At 40.9% G+C, this 17,481-nt stretch overlaps 2 protein-coding genes across 4 annotated transcripts; both read right to left on the bottom strand.

Moving 5' to 3' along the window:
• Positions 1–4,504: 4,504 nt before the first annotated feature.
• lg13hxorf65 (linkage group 13 CXorf65 homolog) lies at positions 4,505–10,420 on the bottom strand. Of its 2 annotated transcripts, XM_046295480.1 has the most exons (11): positions 10,292–10,420; positions 10,053–10,108; positions 8,572–8,746; positions 8,332–8,464; positions 7,866–8,193; positions 7,245–7,315; positions 7,050–7,136; positions 6,340–6,462; positions 6,140–6,208; positions 5,890–6,002; positions 4,505–5,718 (listed from the first exon to the last, which is right to left on the bottom strand). In XM_046295480.1, exons 6-11 carry the CDS (start codon positions 7,267–7,269, stop codon positions 5,629–5,631), a joined length of 507 nt encoding a protein of 168 aa, XP_046151436.1. In that variant the 5' UTR covers positions 7,270–7,315; positions 7,866–8,193; positions 8,332–8,464; positions 8,572–8,746; positions 10,053–10,108; positions 10,292–10,420; the 3' UTR covers positions 4,505–5,628. The 2 variants fall into 2 exon arrangements, with proteins under 2 accessions (XP_046151436.1, XP_046151435.1); XM_046295479.1 differs by lacking the exons at positions 8,572–8,746; positions 10,053–10,108 and having other exon boundaries at positions 7,245–8,193; positions 10,292–10,418.
• Positions 10,421–12,187: 1,767 nt separating this feature from the next.
• LOC123993380 (ras-related protein Rap-2c) lies at positions 12,188–15,991 on the bottom strand. Of its 2 annotated transcripts, none has more exons than XM_046295477.1 (3): positions 14,791–15,989; positions 14,088–14,406; positions 12,188–13,339 (listed from the first exon to the last, which is right to left on the bottom strand). In XM_046295477.1, exons 1-2 carry the CDS (start codon positions 15,061–15,063, stop codon positions 14,128–14,130), a joined length of 552 nt encoding a protein of 183 aa, XP_046151433.1. In that variant the 5' UTR covers positions 15,064–15,989; the 3' UTR covers positions 12,188–13,339; positions 14,088–14,127. The 2 variants fall into 2 exon arrangements, with proteins under 2 accessions (XP_046151433.1, XP_046151434.1); XM_046295478.1 differs by lacking the exon at positions 12,188–13,339 and adding an exon at positions 13,381–13,616 and having other exon boundaries at positions 14,791–15,991.
• Between the last annotated feature and the right edge of the window lie 1,490 nt (positions 15,992–17,481).

The raw sequence follows: 17,481 nt of genomic DNA on the forward strand, positions 1-17,481 counted from the left end.
TCCAGGTGTCGCCCATCTTTCCTATTATCCCCTGAGTATTTATACCTGAGTTCTCTGTTTGTCTGTTGCCAGTTTGTTTTGTTTTTGAAACATACCAGCATGTTGTTCCCCTGAATGGTTCTTGGTCCTAGTCCTTTGTGGTTTTGAACCTTCTGCCTGCCCTGAGCCTGCCTACCGTTTTTATACCTTACGCCCACCTAACTGGATTATTGACCCGACTGCCTGCCGTTCTGGACCCTTTACACCCTCTCTGGATTAATGACCCCTGCTCGCCTTTGACCTGTCATTTGCCTGCCCCTGTTTTAGAAATAAACTTTTGTTTCTTGGACACTGTTTGCATCAGGGTCATACCTGAAACGTGATACATCCAGAGCTTGAAACCTTAGGCCTATAGTATTGCCTATTTTTAAGTTGCAAATGCTATATAGGCCTGACTAGCATTAATGATATGTTAAATAAAAAGTATGGTCACATTTCATTTGCTCTGTTAAACCTACCTTTTTGAAATGACTTTGATAGCAACAGTGTACATTTGGTTTTTAAGTGGAGAGCTCTCAACAATCATTCTCACGATAGCACATTGGTAATAGTCAGTGACAAATATCAAAGCTGGGCTTGGTTAAAACCCTGATGGGAGACCAAAGGGTAGCTGCAGATAAATCAACTCTCCAGTAGGAGGACTATTTTTATCCGACGTACATAACTGTAAAGAACTGACATTGTTTCAAAGGTACACATTTTTTATATTTTATACAAGGTTTGTCTCAAATTTGGTTACCATGCTGACATAATCCCTGTGGTAGAAATATCACCCTTAAAACAACAGTTGACTTTTTTCAAATCAAAACTATTTTCCACGTAGAATCCACGTCACAGAAACAGACAATGAGCAACACAAAAGTGGTTAAAAAGCAGTAATGAAACACATTTGAGATTGCACTTGTGACAATATGATATACAGTAACTTGAAAACTACAAGATTCTGATGCTTCAAAGTCTAATAGGTTCATTGGTGGTAATGTATTTGGGCAAAGGACCAGGGAACGATGTTACTCTTGTGGGGAATCTGATACCAAACCCCTTTTGCTTGCCTGGAAATCTTATAGACTAACATTGTCTGTAGAAGTTGCCTCATACACACTGACTCAATACAAATGTGCCAGGAAGATCATTATTTATCCTCCTACACAATTTAATATATTTGCGATATAGAAAAATAACAAACCATCTAACTGACAGTAGAATAGCCTTCATCTGAGGAAACATACAGTATACAATGTACAGAAGCCGAAACATGAAATGGTTCACTCTGGCCCAGAACTCCATAATGGCTGGCATAATTCAAACCCCCAGGAAATGCCTGGAGAAACAAAACAGGCTGAGAAAACAATAGACAGGGTAATACATTTATTTCTTATATTAAATTATTACATAAAATCTCACCATTTCATAGCACTGTCAGCAGGGCCCCAGGCGGGACTCAAGTCAAGGAGTGCTCTTTCCTGTCTGTAGTTACGAAGTTTGTCTCAGAGCCCAACGTGCTCTCCAACCTGGAGAAAACCAATATCTTAGAGCACCACTGGGATTATACTATTTGGTCGGACAATAAATTATATCAGTCCCTTAAAAAGAGCCAATCTTTGTCAAACTAGATCAAGATTCTACAGCAGCAAGGTCCTCAATCCATTTAACTGAATGAGAGGCCTAGTTTAAAGTGGTTGTTGTGTAAAAAAATCGATGTATATTTCCTGTTCAAGTAAACACATTTGAGAGAGAGAGTGGACCAAGATTCTGACATATGTCATCAGAGCCACAGAGCTAACACTGACTTAGAACACTTTTTCCCTGCCTCTTCAACTTGGCCAAGAAGTGGGAGAGCCCCATCTGTAAATGCCAGGTTAAATCACAGCCATTCCATTGTTCCCTGCCGTTGGTGTCTGGAAAAAAACAAGTATCGTTGCTTTCTCCCCAAACATGTGATATCAACTAATGACTATTGCGTTCTGATTTAATGATTATTTTATTGACCTTCTGCCCCCCTGTTGCTTTCAGCTTGGACTAACTCAGTCCACACACAGGTCTTGAATGAATAGTGCTTTTGTCCTAAAACAGTCATCTGGCCATCATTCAATTATGTCCTGCTAAAATGTACAATGTTTTCATTCCCAAAAGACACCCATTTGTCAGACATACACATGCCCTCCTAATGCACTGTAACATTTGCTGTTGATAAAATATTCTTCCTATTAGATTTCCACAGTCTTAAAGAAAAAGGTGGGCCTTTGAGACAAAAAAAAGACTACAATTGAGTTTTTGTTTTCTGTTACTGCAATGTTGAAAGGAGAGCTTGCAAGTATGTCATTGTCGCATTTTATTGTACCTTCTACACCTGCCGTATCCTGTGCATAAAAGGAATAAACTCTGATTTAGGTAAATGTAATTCAATCTAAATATTTTATATGTGGTTTGTTTTTATTGCCAAAAGTAGCTTCTCACACTCTTGGCCTCCCTCAGGAGCAATACGTCATAATCAACAAGGCTGAGGTAGAGAGTGAGGTGAGAGACCTACAGGGAGTGTGAGTGTGAAAGGCAACCGTTTACTTCCAAGGAAACATCCAAGGTCTGAATATTTTCCAGGTATGTCACTGCAACAGTCATTAGAAATTGTAGTTAGCCCTTTGTTTGGTTTATGTTCTGGAAGGATGAGGCCACCCCATTTCACTGGACCTCTGTTTAACTGTCATTTGTTCATTAGCTGTCACATGAAGGCCTATATTAATTCTCCCATAAGGGAACCGATATCAATATCATCAGCGTCCGCCTGTTTTTCTAGAACAAGGAGTTGATTAAGGTCTAGGGCCTTATATAATATCAGGAGTTATTGCCATGGACTGAGTCATCTGTTCAGGGAGTCAATTAACTGCCAGTGAATGGCAAGGGAGACAGTACCCAATATTCACCCCCATTAATGATGACAGCTTACAGTCATTGTGGCCCCAGTTCCACTGGGAGAGGGGACTGGTGTACAAGCATTCTCATTCTACAGCTGGTAAAAACACAAAACAAGCTCAGAGCAATGACAAGTCAGCCTTGTCAGCACACCCCTTAGAGCTATGGTCTGCTGGTTACTGAAATTGCACCAGCCTGAAATATTTATTTAACCTCGCACATGTAACTACCATGACATATTTTATATGACTTTACTTTCAGAAGTTTGAATATCCTTTGAATGTGCAAGATATAACAGTTGTAATTGTTGGAGAAACTCGAGAGGAGAAAAACCGAGCTGCTAGAATCTAACTCCTGAATACATACTAGATTAACACACAGTTATGTCCACAAAAACATCATGTGATAGCCATTTTGGCAGACATGCAAGACCAGTCTGAACCAGATAACTCTAATCTAAATAATCAGAATAAAGGGCAACCTTTCCACAATTGAACTGGAGGGGCAATTTCATTAATTTTTTTTAACGTTAGAACATTCCATGATTGGTCAAGTCTAAATATTAAATGATTGTGATGTGAAAGGGCTGCATAAAGCTGTCATGTGGTCTCAACGAATCTGATAGGAACCTGACCAAGCTGTTTTGCAGCAAACGGCAAAGACTTTTAAAACTTCTTGGAATAGTTAATAACCCCATTATCTCATCTCCTAAATTCATGAAGTGATGTAACTATTACATGGCATGCTAAATCATGATTTCATACACAATGTTCTGATTTACTATAGCAAGAAAGTAGGCTAATGGAAATATTGAATGGATATTTGCTGGATAACAAGTGAAATAGCATATACACTGAGTGTACAAAACATTAAGAACACCTGCTCTTCCATGACAGACTGACCAGGTGAATCCATGTCACTTATTAAATCCACTTCAAATCTGTGTAGATGAAGGGGAGGAGACAGGTTAAATAAGGATGTTTAAGCCTTGAGATATGGATTGTGTATGTGTGCCATTCAGATGGTGAATGAGCAAGACAAAATATATAGTGCCTTTGAATGGGGTATGGTAGTAGGTGTCAGACGCACTGATTTGAGTGTGTCAAGAACTGCAAAGAGGCTGGGTTTTTCACAGTCAACAGTTCCAGTGTGTATCAAGAATGGTCCACCACCAAAAGGACATCCAGCCAACTTGACACAACTGTGGGAAGCATTGGAGTCAACATGGGCCAGCATCCCTGTGGAACACTTTCAACATCTTGTAGAGTCTATGCCGTAATGAATTGAGGCTCTTCTGAGGGCAAAAGGGGGTGCTCGATATGTTTTTTTTTATACTCAGTGTATACTGCTCGTTCTTTTATATACAGTGTAGATGTTCTAGAGATTGGGTAAATCAATTCTCAATCAAAGAGAAGAATCACACAGCAAGCATTCCGAGTTAGATAATGGCATGGAAAATGTATTTTTTATATTGCATTCCACTTTCTAAATGATGTCTAGATTCTCAATGTAACCTTTTACAAGAACAGCTCAGCTGTTTCTCTTTCTTCCCTATTTTGTCCACAGTATTTAGCAAGTGGTTAGGCCATCTGCAAGACACAGCTGTATGGCCTGACAGTGGCCCTATTCAAATACTTATAACATGCCTCCTTCTTCCTTTTCTTGAGGTAATCACTTTGGAAAGGACCAAACAAGTACAGTACTTGTTTCAGTTTGGGTAAAAACCAGTTGAAATGAAATGAAAACTAAACTTCAAATGGAACTTCATCACAAAATCCCGAAGGCCTTTGTTCCTCAAACGTTATTAGGCCTTCCACAGACATACATTAAGAAAATAATCCAGTGATTCTAGGAAGGGAAGTTATCTGGTATTAAAACCATCTGACCCAGGCTTTGTACATAATTTAGAAGATGGTACACCACAAACACTGGGAGGAACCACCTGCTGGCATTTAACCCACAACGTCCTGTTTCAAAGTGCCAGGCCACCCACCAGAGGTGGCTAAATAAACCTTCAGAAAAGAGAATGGCACACTGTCACACCCCTCATTCAGTCCCTCTGGCAGATAGCCCAAAAATACCACCTCTAAATTAAGATCCCTCACTGGTCAAGGGAAATTAATTTCAAGATAAATTAAATTCTGATAAAGCCTTCAAAAGTAAATTGTGCATGTTGAACATATTGCAAGACACATAATTATTGCAACAACACCTCAACACCTGTTGAGCAAAGCAAGATTAAAATACACATAACATAACTCTTACTCTTGGAAAATAAACACTGATGTCAGAGCTTCAGTCACGATTTCGCACCCTTTCTAAATATATTTATCCCAATTCAGTCATTTCCATCCAATTATCCCAACTGGTAAAGCTTGGTAAGGAACAGGTATTCATACCCACCAATCACAGAAGCAGAAGGTGACATCATCTATCGCTTAACTTCAAGGGACCATGTTAAAACTATCTTCCTTTCAGAACATAAAGCGTATTAGACATGGGAGCGTAGCGATTGTATAACAGATTTCTATTTAGATCTAGTCATATTTCTATTTTGATCACCGTATTATTCAACACTAATGACCATTGGCTGGCGTAGACTTAGATAGATTCAGTGTCCACTTTATTACATTTCAAAATTTATATGCACACCAATTATTGTAAAATTGATAGGTTCTTTCAGTTCCTGCTCCTCCTGCCTCCAGTTCGGCGATTGGAGGGTTCATCATCAGGGGTGTCCATATGTACCGCACGGCCCCGGCCCTTAGCCTGTGGAACACAGTACAAAAATCTTCTATTTGTCCAAATAATTGGTGGAGTGTACACACACACACACACCACACACACACACACACACACGCACACACGCACACACGCACACACGCACACACGCACACACGCACACACAGCACACACAGCACACACAGCACACATACTCACGGTTTGTGTGGGTTGGGTCTGAGAGGGCGCCTCCGTGGCTCTGCGGTCCTCCTGAGAGCGGAGCTGTCTGAGACGAGCCCTCTCCAGGCTGTCAGTCTGAGTCTGCAGAGTCTCTGATACACATACAAACAGGAACAACGTATGTACACACGCTAAGACAATGGGTAAACAAATCAATCCCCCAGAAGACACACATGAAATACTTTATCTGAATGCACACACATAATTAACAAGCATAGTTTATTGTTACCCAGAAATGCAGGGTCTGGGTTGGCCACTAAGGGGGTGATAGAAATATAGGCACCATCCTTTGGGTTTCCTGATAAGATAAACATAAACTTCAAAACAAAGAAGAGCCATGTATAGAAACATATTTTTGGTAACTAGGAATAGTTTCATAGAGGCCTTCTCCACTCCATTGGTTCTACTTCTATTATGTATAGAACTCACGATTAACAATGCAGAATGTGAGGGAGCAGCGGGGAGGAAGTAGTCGGCTGGCACACTCCTGAGGCTGCTGGGACAGAAAGAGAAGCTTCAGAGCCCCACGGTCATCACACAGATCCACCAGCTCTGAAACACGCGCACACACACAAACACACACATTTAAGACAAATCTATCTGTATGTAGAGAAAGAGCCAAAACTGGTTGAATATGTAGCATAACATAAAGATGGCTGATGAGGGGCAGAGCCAGAGTGCAGGATTTACTACTGATAGTCTTGCGGTAGACAAACCCACACATCAGCAAGCCCCATTAATCTCAGTGCTAATGAGATTGGTAATGATAGATAGCTTCATTAGTGCATGGCGCTGGTTCTGGGCTTTGCGGCAACACAGTGGTAAGTGTGGCAGGACCCAGCAGGTGTAAGCAGACACCCTTCGAGTTGAGCAGTGTGAAATATTTAACACCAGCCGGTGAACCCCCACTCACATGCCGCTGCCCCCCCCCAACCAAATCCCTGACTCTCACATCAGCGCTCTCCATCCACATTCCCTGCTTTAGTTACAGCAGTGAAACTAAATTTAGGATAGACTCAAGACCCCCCTAGTCTGTAAGAGACGATCGGCACAGCAGCATTTCAATCAGGAAGCTGTCGTCATCATTAAGGCCCCCCATCCCACCCTTCCTGATGACCCCCTTCCCCCCGAACTCCCACCTGTCTCCGGCAGGCCCATCTTAGCTCTCATGTACTGCAGCAGGAGAACCACGGGGCAGTTGGTGTTGGCCAGAAACTGCTCATTGTCTGTGAGGAGATAGGATGAGAATAAAGAAATGGTTTGAAATACAGTTTCTAACACTGCAAACATCAAATGTGACACTAGCGGAATGCATTTTATAACTTTGGCCTTACCTCCATGTTTAATACAGATGAACATCACTCAGGAAGCTGAGGAACCGGAGTCACTTGCGATAATGAGAAGCCTAAAGTCACGAAAGCTTTTTGAGAAACATTCCATGGATTGGAATCATTGGAAACATGGTTATGAAGTCATAATATGAATTGTGATTTCACAGGAGTGCCCTCTTCTCTGGTTGGCTTCACAACTTTGATCCTATAATTTTGGAGGCTGCTTTCTCCATCTGTGCTAATCTCCATCTGAACAGGATGTGGTGTTTGTTTTCATGTCAGAGTGCAACCCCACTGCTGTCTATGCCAGCCTTATTACAGTGTGCTGACCAGTGTCACGAGGAGTGAAGGAGAAGCTTAATTACACTTCAAACAACAACAGTATAATCGAGACAACAGCATATATGAACAGCACACCAAACAGCACATCAAATTATACATATTTTTAAGTTGTTCTGTTCATAACAAATCATAGAAATTAGAGTTACAATACCCTGTATCTACATCCGAGAGTGTCTTTCCTATCATTTGAAGTTGAAAACATACCCCTTCCAACATTAAAAAGTCAGCATCTAATGCCTAATCAGCCTGTCTTCAACTAGATGAAATAGAACATGGCCAGACCTTTCAACAAACTCTTAATCTTAAAGTCTTGCATAGACTGACGTCGCATTCTGGCGTTTGCTCTGCATGCTGATAGGAGAACCTGGGGCCCAGGCTTCCCTCTGTTCAACCCCACCGCCAGTTCATCTCAAAGATGAGGAGAGTTTCAGAGTGAAAACATCTCCAGAGACCATAAAAGAACACAGAGTCGACCTCAGATATTTCCCTGCGCTGGAATCATTGAACACCAAGGGCCTTGTCCAGGAAAGTGGCAAAATTATTTGGTTGTCTAGGTATGAAGGGTGAGAGAACCGAAAGGTCCATCGTCCTCAAGGTCTCAGTGAGATTGCTGTGAAATTTGAGACAAAATTAGATTTATAAGTTGACTCAATGAATTTTAATCAGTTTGACAACTCTGGGACTTCATTAGCAGAAATGTACAATATGTTAGATTGACAAAGTGTTGCACATGAGGATTTACACTGACCTGGCAGTGAAGTACAGTAGCTATTGGTGTAGCTGTCTGGCCAGCTCTAGCTGGTGAATGTCCATAAGTTTGTCATTGAACACCACTAATAGTGGCTTGCCTGCCTCAACGGTCTCCAGACAACTACCTTCCCCTGAGAATACAAGAAGAGGAATTTCATTATTAGAAATTATCATAAATGATCAACATTAAAAGACCAGCAAAATGGCTTGGTAGTTTAGCTTTTTTATTTCTTCGGACATTGTACACAACATCATGGCTGATATCCAGATCGGCACATTTGACATCTTCAGCAGTGGAATCCTTGAATTTAAAGGCCTCTAAACGTGAGCTTGTGACAGCTGTCTGAATCTGCGAAGATGGAGCTTCGTCCAACCTGCAGGACCAAATGTTGATAGCCGCGGGCTTTTAACACCTTCAAGAAAGATAAGGAAACGTTACTATAAATAGAACAATGAAAGGGTATGGCACATCTACACAACTTATTCTTGTCTAGTTTTTGAGGCCAGCTGGCTAGCTAGAGCTCATGAACCCAAGTTGGGTATACCTAGTTTACAACCGGCCCTCCCTTGGGTTCTCAGCGGATGTTACTGATCACAGCTGGCTCCCAAGTGAACTACAAACCCGATGATATGTTTAATCTCAAAGCTCTGTCTAAACCGAAATACTCCTAATTTGCGATACAGTTTTGCAAACCTTTGGAACTTAACTTTCATATAAGCGTGAAATAATTTTTTAAAATACAAAAGATACACTTGCTTGCATCCGGCGGTTTTCACCCGGCGCCTTGGCTAAGACACATCCTCTTACGGTGCACTCGCATTTCCACTGGACCATTCCATCCCACATTTCCTGTGTTTCTCAAAATACAACTGGGTGCAACTTTCCTAAACTGCTTTTACAGTAAGTATCTTTTGTATTTGAACAAGTATTTCTCGCTTATATTACAATTGTTTCCTAAACTGTATCGTGTGCAAAGTAGAGGGTATTTGTGTTGAGTCAGAGCATTAGAGCCAGTGGTGTAAAGTATTTAAGTTAAAATACTTTAAAGCACTAATTAAGTAGTTGTTTAGGGTATCTGTACTTTACTTGACTATTTATATTTTTGACAACTTTTACTTCACTACATTCCTAAAGAAAATAATGTACTTTTTACTACAAACATTTTCCCTGACACCCAAAATGACTTGTTACATTTTGAATGCTTAGCAGGACAGGAAAATGGTTGCAATTATCAAGAGAACATCCATCCCTGGTCATCCCTACTACCTCTGATCTGGTCGAACTCAAACGATTCATTTGTAAATGATGTCTGAGTGCTGAAAGTGTGCCCCTTGCTATTTGTAAAAATAAAAAATTATGCCATCTGGTTTGCTTAATATAAGCATTTTGAAATTATTTCTACTTTTACAACTTAAGTATATTTAGCACATTTTCTATAAAGGTATCTTTACTTTTACTCATTTATGACAATTGGGTACTTGGCCGTAGTATATCAAACCATATAGCATGGGTATGACAAAACATTTATTTTTACTGCTCTAATTACTTTGGTAACCAGTTTATAATAGCAATAAGGCACCTCAGGGGGTTGTGATATATGGCCAATATACCACGGTTATGGGCTGTATTCTGGCACCTCAGGCCTTATTGCTTCAATAACATTTACCGTCTATTTGAACTGGCTAGCTTACGTAGCCATTTTCACAGGTCATACTCACTTGAACAGCTTCAGGGGAAGTAACACGTTCAAATAGGTCATCAAAGCTCGTTGTTCCTACAGTAACAAATACCCTCTTCATGGTTACGCATGTAACTAATGTTATCAAATGTTACAGTACTTGTACCAAAATATATGGATTGTTTGTTTACATCTGTCAGTAGCTTGACGTCACGTTCGCATTTTTTTAACTCACAATAATACATCACTCTGCCACCTAAAGGAGATTTTGAGATTTACCTGCAGCCTCGACATTTTCTCCGCCGAATAAGAAGTGTGGTATTATTGAAATAATGTAGAAACAGTGGTAGTATCCCTCTGACAATTTAGAAAACTACGCTAGTGATGTGAAAATACTTAAATCTGTTAGACACCTGAAATGCTGAAGAATCTACTATGATGAACATCTGCTTTCAAATAAGATAATGCTGCCCCCTCGTGGCTGATTGTGTGACAGTACTTGGCCTTACTGTGTGTAACACACATAACGTTGTAGACAGAAATACAGTATATTAGAGAGCTGCCACTATTCTTTCTACATGATAGAAAATCTTAACTGTCCTACACCATATTCTAAACGAATGTTGAGCTAAGTAAAAGTAAGTAGCCTCGTCACAGCCAAAATGGCCCAACCTTAAGGCCACTTGAGTGGTTTAATCTGAATATTAAACCAAGTTTCACATTTTAATGTCACATGCACAAGTACAGTGAAATGGCTTTCTTGAAAGCTCTAAACCAAACGATGTAGTAATCCAATAGCAAAGTAATACTAAAAATAACATAACGTAGAACAAAAAACAATACAAATAAGAACATGAGAAAGTACTGTAAGTAAGCATAACATACTGTAACGACCCTGGGTTTATAAGCACGGATATCAACTCTGATTCTTGAGCATGCTCTTGGGACACACCGATGGTGCGCTGGACTTCGGACTAGAATGTCGAGGGTTCGAGGCCTGCTCCCTGCCTGTTTCATTACAATACTGTATAAAGGTCAGTTCCAGTGCCATATTCCAATGCCATATTTACAATGTGGAGGGATGGTAAATATCCCCCTAGAGTCGATGTCCACACCCCCATCTAAATCAAATTAGCATAATACAGAAGTCCCAATTAAAATTAGTCTGTTTAAACAGTGTTTTTCAGACAATGAGACATCCTAAAATTCATTCTTCTCAAGAAATTGTCTGTACCGCCCGAACAGTTCGGCTTACTTACTCTAAGACACTCACCAGCCTCACAAGACTCTTCCGAAGGTAGCCTTGTACCAGTTGAAACCCCAAAACAGTACCAGTCAAAAGTTTGGACATTGTAGAATAATTGTTGGAAAAGCATTCCAGGTGAAGCTGGTTGAGAGAATGCCAAGCGTGTGCAAAGCTGTCATCAAGGCAAAGGGTGGTTAGTTGAAGAATCTCAAATCTTTTTTTGATTTGTTTAACACTTTTTTGGTTACTACATGATTCCACAGTTGATATCTTCACTATTATTCTACAATATAATAAAAAATAACCCTTGAATGAGTAGGTGTCCAACCTTTTGAGTGGTATAGTATATCACAGCATCTGTAATAATGTAAGTCTAAACAAGAAAAAAGCACACGTCCTTACCAATAGTGATTCAGGACACCAAACGTGTGAACACTTGATCAGAGAGGTATCCTTCAACGAGGTAACCAGTCATGCAAATGTACCTTAGTCGGGTAAATTTCTACGGCAACAAATCCTTCAGAACTAAGAGGAGAAGACACAAAGATTGCGTCATCTCCATATATACTTGCTGAATTTGCAAGATAACGTTGCCTTCATTTTGATTTCAGCACAAATGAAAATGTGTCAGACTTCCCAATCCATTGAGGTTTCAGCAGTCTCAATGAAGAGTTTGGCGTTCGACTAACCACGTGTGACATGCAGTTACGAGCCTCCTAGTTACATCCACTGTCTTAGTACAGATGAAGCTGGAATGTGAGGCTTACTGAAGCTGGTTAGCTTTAGAAAACCCTGAGTAGATCTAGCTTGCTTCTTAGGATACCCCTCTGGCCAGTGTTCTTCAATCTTGGTATCAGATTTGTACTACATGATGGCAGTAATTACATTGAAAAGTTGGAAGAAAGACAATAACCACACAGAAACCAATGTAAGACTGAAATCATTTAAGGCTCTGTTAATTCTCATCTTCAAAAACACACTGTAAAGTCACAAAAGCAAACCCAAAAGCAAGTATATAAAAAAAAAGTTGATAATTGGCTAACAAAGCAATTAGATATTTTAATAAATAGGCTATGAGAAAAGCAAAAACAAAAGTAACAATGTAAGTTAGATCATTTAGGGCAGGGGTGTCAAACTCATTCCATGGAGGGCCTAGTGTGTGCAGGTTTTTCCTTTCAATTAAGACCAAGGCAACCAGTTGAGTGGAGTTCCTTAATAATCATTGACATTAATTCATCAATAAAGTACAAGAGTGGCATACAAACCTGCAGACACTGACCTCAGTACATCATGTTTAACATGTGGTTCAGGGCAAGTTAGATGGTTTAGGGTCAGAATTTGATCAAACCATGTAACATATTAGTCATTTGCATGACTAAGAGGAAACTGTATCTCCTGTCTTTAAAGCAAACCACACAGCGGTGACCAGAAAACAAACATGCATAGTGCTCAACGTGAACGTCTCATGCTTGGAGACCTGGCTCGACCATGCCCATCGAAAAATTGAAAGTTGAAAGGTGGTCTGCTTTATAACCACCATACAGTTGGTTTTAGGCCCTATAAACCACAGCAATCATACATTTACCACGGTTTGATTAAATTCTGACCCGAGTCCTCAACCTGCATGTCCGTTATTACTTTAAAATTAGATACCAGATTTAATAAATCGATACAAGTAAAAAGTAAAACCAGGGGAACTAATGACGGAGCAGCTTCAAAAAGCTTTGCTGTGGTCCTGAACAGATCGCTGCTCATTGCCCCAGCACTCCCCAACCCCAAATGAGAAAATAGAAATCCATAGACAATCCTTCATCCTCATTCCCATAAAGGTTATCCTCTACACATTGAAAAGTGGGTCTTCCCTGGGCCGGGTCACCATGAAGGCCAGTGAGTCTGCAGGTGAACGTGTTCCAGGATATCAAAGGTTGGGCAGGCTCAAGACTCCTTTGAATTAGATTATGGACAGACAAGAATCTGCTCTCTGGTACTGTAGGTAACACGGCCAGCTGGAGAGGTCAAAAGATGTGATCGAGCTGATGTGGTTCCTGGGTCATCAAAGCAGGAACCAGTTGGGAGAGATCCTGCCAAATAATGATGACGGAAAACAAAAAAAGTACTATTTTACTTACTGACAGAGGAAAGGAAAGACTGAAGACACCACTAGGTGTTGAGACAGTATGAAGATATTCATATTTGTGTAAATTAAGACCTTTACACAGTTAAGGAAATTAGCATTTCGTCAATATGTAAACTGTGAAACCCAGTTAAAAACAACCAATACCTCAATGTGTATGTGTGTCTGCAGTTTGTGTGGGGAAGGCAGGGGGTAGTTCTCACACAGTGCAGAAAATCTGCTTCCTGTTTTGAAACATCAATTTATATTCAGGATGCTGCGTTTCCCTTTGTCTGGGATCTACCCTCTCTGTGGCTCATAAGTCTAGTCCCTCTGCCTTTACACTGCCAGCCTCTTCTCTTACTCTTCTTTTCTGCCCTTGTGCTCACTGCTCAGACAGTTGGGTTCTTCACACCACATTCTTCATCTGATCTAATGATAACAGGCTAAACCAATGGTTTTAACAATCTGAGAAGCAAACCCCCTTCCCTGTCTGCTTTATCTAACAGCTGTAATTTTGTTCCACCCCTGATCCTCTCATCTCCCTGCCTCCGCAAGTACATTTTCTGTACACACATTATGAACTCTACACCTCTGCTACCCATGACCATACCTGTGAATTCTTGCCCGTTGTCAGTGACAAGCCTATTGTGCATTTACACTTCTTTGTCCTACTATGTGTGTGGAGGGTAAAGTGTAGTGCTCCAGTCTCTTACCTGGGGGAGAGGTGTAGAGGGGACAGTGTCCCCTACTTCCTCACTGCACCACACAGGCCGTGCAGCACTGCTCCTGTTTCTCTGGCAGTGTGGCATAGTTCATCTGACGGACGATCTCAGCAAACAGCTCGTCCACCATGGTCTTGCTCTTGGCTGAGGTCTCGATGAAGGGGCAGCCCCACTCCTGGGCCAGGGCCCGACCGTCTGCACCTGCCACTTCTCTCTCGGACTCCAGGTCCACCTTGTTCCCCACCAGGATCAGTGGCACCTTCTCAAAGCGCTTCACCCGCACGATCTGGTCTCGCATCGGCCTGATGTCCTGGGGAGCAAAGGGGGGAGGAATTTTGGGATAGATATAAGGATATTCTCAGGAACTGTGGGGAAATGTTTGCGCAACAGTTATTGCTGCCTTGCTCTTCAATGTATATCAATGGGTTAAGTAGCAGCACTCTTCTAACCTGTTGATCTTAAACTTTCAGTGTGTAGAGGACGGACGTATGGAAATGGGGTAGAAGAGAGGTTTATGGATTTATATTGTAGAGATTAGGCTGTCAACAATGGTTTTTAGGAATGATGCACTCAGAATGATATGAATACAATAGGCATTGCTCAGTAGGCCCATTTAAAACATGGCTACAACTCTATCAAGAGGTTGCAAGCTCCTTGACATGTTGGCAGGTAACACCAGATAAAGTCCCTTTACCTGAAATGACTGTTGATTGACGAGACTGTAGACAAGTATGAAACCTTGGCCGTTCTTGATGTACAGGTCCCTCATGGAGGCGAACTGTTCTGTCCCTGCCGTGTCAAGGATCTCCAGCACCGAAGGCGACGAGTCCACTTCGATCTCTTTCCGATAGAAGTCCTCAATTGTAGGGTCATATTTCTCGATGAATGTGCCCGTGACAAACTGGACAGTCAGCGCGGACTTGCCGACGCCGCCGCTTCCCAGCACAACCACTTTGTACTCCTTCATTAGGGTGCACGAGTTTGACCCGGGTTATTTAGCTAACGTTAGCTAGCTGGATTGCTATAGCCCGTGACAACATTAATCAAGTAAACCTTGACAACACAACTCTGTAAACCCGCACAAATCAACCTCCCAGTTAAAATGTTAACATGTATGCGTTTAGTTAAAACAATTTAAAATCTAGTTAAAAGCAGAAGTGTTGCACTGAGCTAACTAGCAAAGTTGGCTAAATCCACAACGCCCCTCCATGCTCGCTGTCGATAAGGAGCCTTCTTATGACAAATCCTTCAGACAGTAAACATAACTACGTTACCTTGACATGAATATGGGCTGTTGCTTGTATCAGTAATCTGCCCCAAAACGGTGCATTACCGGAGTTGGTGGCTAGCTAGTTAAGATGCACAATATTATAATGACTTTTATTGTCTCCATTTTTGGAGAACATGTGAATGTGGCTCGCTCACACCACATCATAAAGCATACCGGTGTCGCAAAAGCCCAATGCCAGCGTCTGCCACTTCCCACCACGGCTGGTCCCTGGCCTTATCACGGGCAAGCTGCACTTCAGCAGCCAGATAGCGTTTAGGAACCTCGGGTTGGAGTTCCAATGCTGTCCACAGTACACTGCTTGGTTGCTGTTTAGTACGCGACAGGGAAAGACCTCCCACTCCCTTCCTTAATTTCGTCCTCACGGCCTCTCCCTAGTATCCGTTTTGTCTCATCCTCGCGACCACCACTGGGCTGCAATGTCCTGTGGAACCTAGTAAGTAACCAGCTCTTATTTTCTTTCACAAATCTAATAAAATGACGAGCACCAAATTTGCTGGTGCAAATACTAATATATTTAAGTCCTCTGCAGGGACGTTGAATCGCTACATGGTTGTCCAAAATGCAGGCCATATGTCAAGGAAAGACCATCGTGAAAAATCTGCAATGTAATTGGTCACCTTGAAGATTTATTGTCATTCCCATTGGTTCACATATAACTTCAGGCGGGACAGTTGGGCGCAATGTATTGAACGTTGCACATAGAAATATGCTGCATAGAATGGAATTTACAGGATTCAGTTCGCTGCAAGCTGAGGGTGGTAATTAAATTAATACATTCATCTTTATAATGGCTGATAATCGAAGTGTGAACATTAAGTGAGCTATTTACATAAACTATGTTATAGATTGTTATAGGCAAGAAATCATTTGTCTGATTTGTCCTATTTGTGTGTGTGTTTTAAGTGTGCTTCAGCTTTTCCATAGCGAGATAAATAGGAGATTCCAAACAAAAGCACTGATGTGAATTTGTGTTTTTTCCAGCTTTTTTGGACCTCATATTCTTGTGCATAATTTTTGTTCATATATATCTGATTTACCATTTATAAATTAAAGCACTTCATAGAGATAGTCCCCCCATTTGAAGATGTAATACGTATTTGGACAAATTTCATTTATAGTTATAGGGTACTGAAGTAGTCAAAAATGTAGTATTTGGTCCCATGTTCCAAGCACACAATGACTACATCAAGCATGTGACTTTTAAAAAGTAATTGGATGTATTTGCAGTTTGTTTTGGATATATTTTGTCCAATAGGAACTGAATGGTGAATGATGACTGGAGTAATTCTATTTCTAAGTGAGTAGACAAGATGCTTCTGAAATTTTCAAAATCAATCCATATAATGCCATGATTAAGAAAAATCATGAATGAATCATGAATAGTGATGAGTGAGAAAGTTACAGAGAAAGTTAAATGTTATTTTGGCATTTTGGCATTTATATGTGTCACATATTAGTTTGCAAACAATGTAAAAAACAAACAAACATTGAGTTAATAATGGTCTCAAAAATGGTCTCTTTTTTTGTTTTCTTGAGTAAGACAGCTCCAAAAGGAAGGTGTTTCAGCCTCGCTCAGTGCTTTATGTGGTGGTGGGGCAAGCCAGCAGAAAATATGGAGCGTTGTGCTGTGAGTTGCTCAGTGTTCTGTCACTCATGGGGACACTACGTCACCGCCAAGTCTAAGGGTAGACCTATAAAATTCTAACCCTTTGGATGCTGCCATAGAGTTACATTAGAAATGCCCATCCATGAAGGCCCAAGGTCATTGGCCACAGGTAAAATGACGTCAAATGACGTTATATGTATATTAGCTTTGATTGGACTGATCATGTCAACATCATACTTCCAAAATCTTAGCTAGCAGCCATCATCATGAATCAAGTCGTCAATCTACTGGCAAATCCTTTTTAATCCTTGTCACATTAAGAGAAATAATGAAGAGAAATGATAGATAAAACATATCGGTGCTCATCGGCCATTGGACATTAACATTACACAGCAACATTACACAGCAACATTACCACCTTCCTGTTCAAGTGAGCACAGCACAACAAGGTGAGTCCAAAAATGTCTTGTATGCTGCAGCATAAATTA

Source organism: Oncorhynchus gorbuscha, linkage group LG13, assembly GCF_021184085.1.
Source record: "Oncorhynchus gorbuscha isolate QuinsamMale2020 ecotype Even-year linkage group LG13, OgorEven_v1.0, whole genome shotgun sequence".
Classification (NCBI taxonomy): Eukaryota; Metazoa; Chordata; class Actinopteri; order Salmoniformes; family Salmonidae; genus Oncorhynchus; species Oncorhynchus gorbuscha.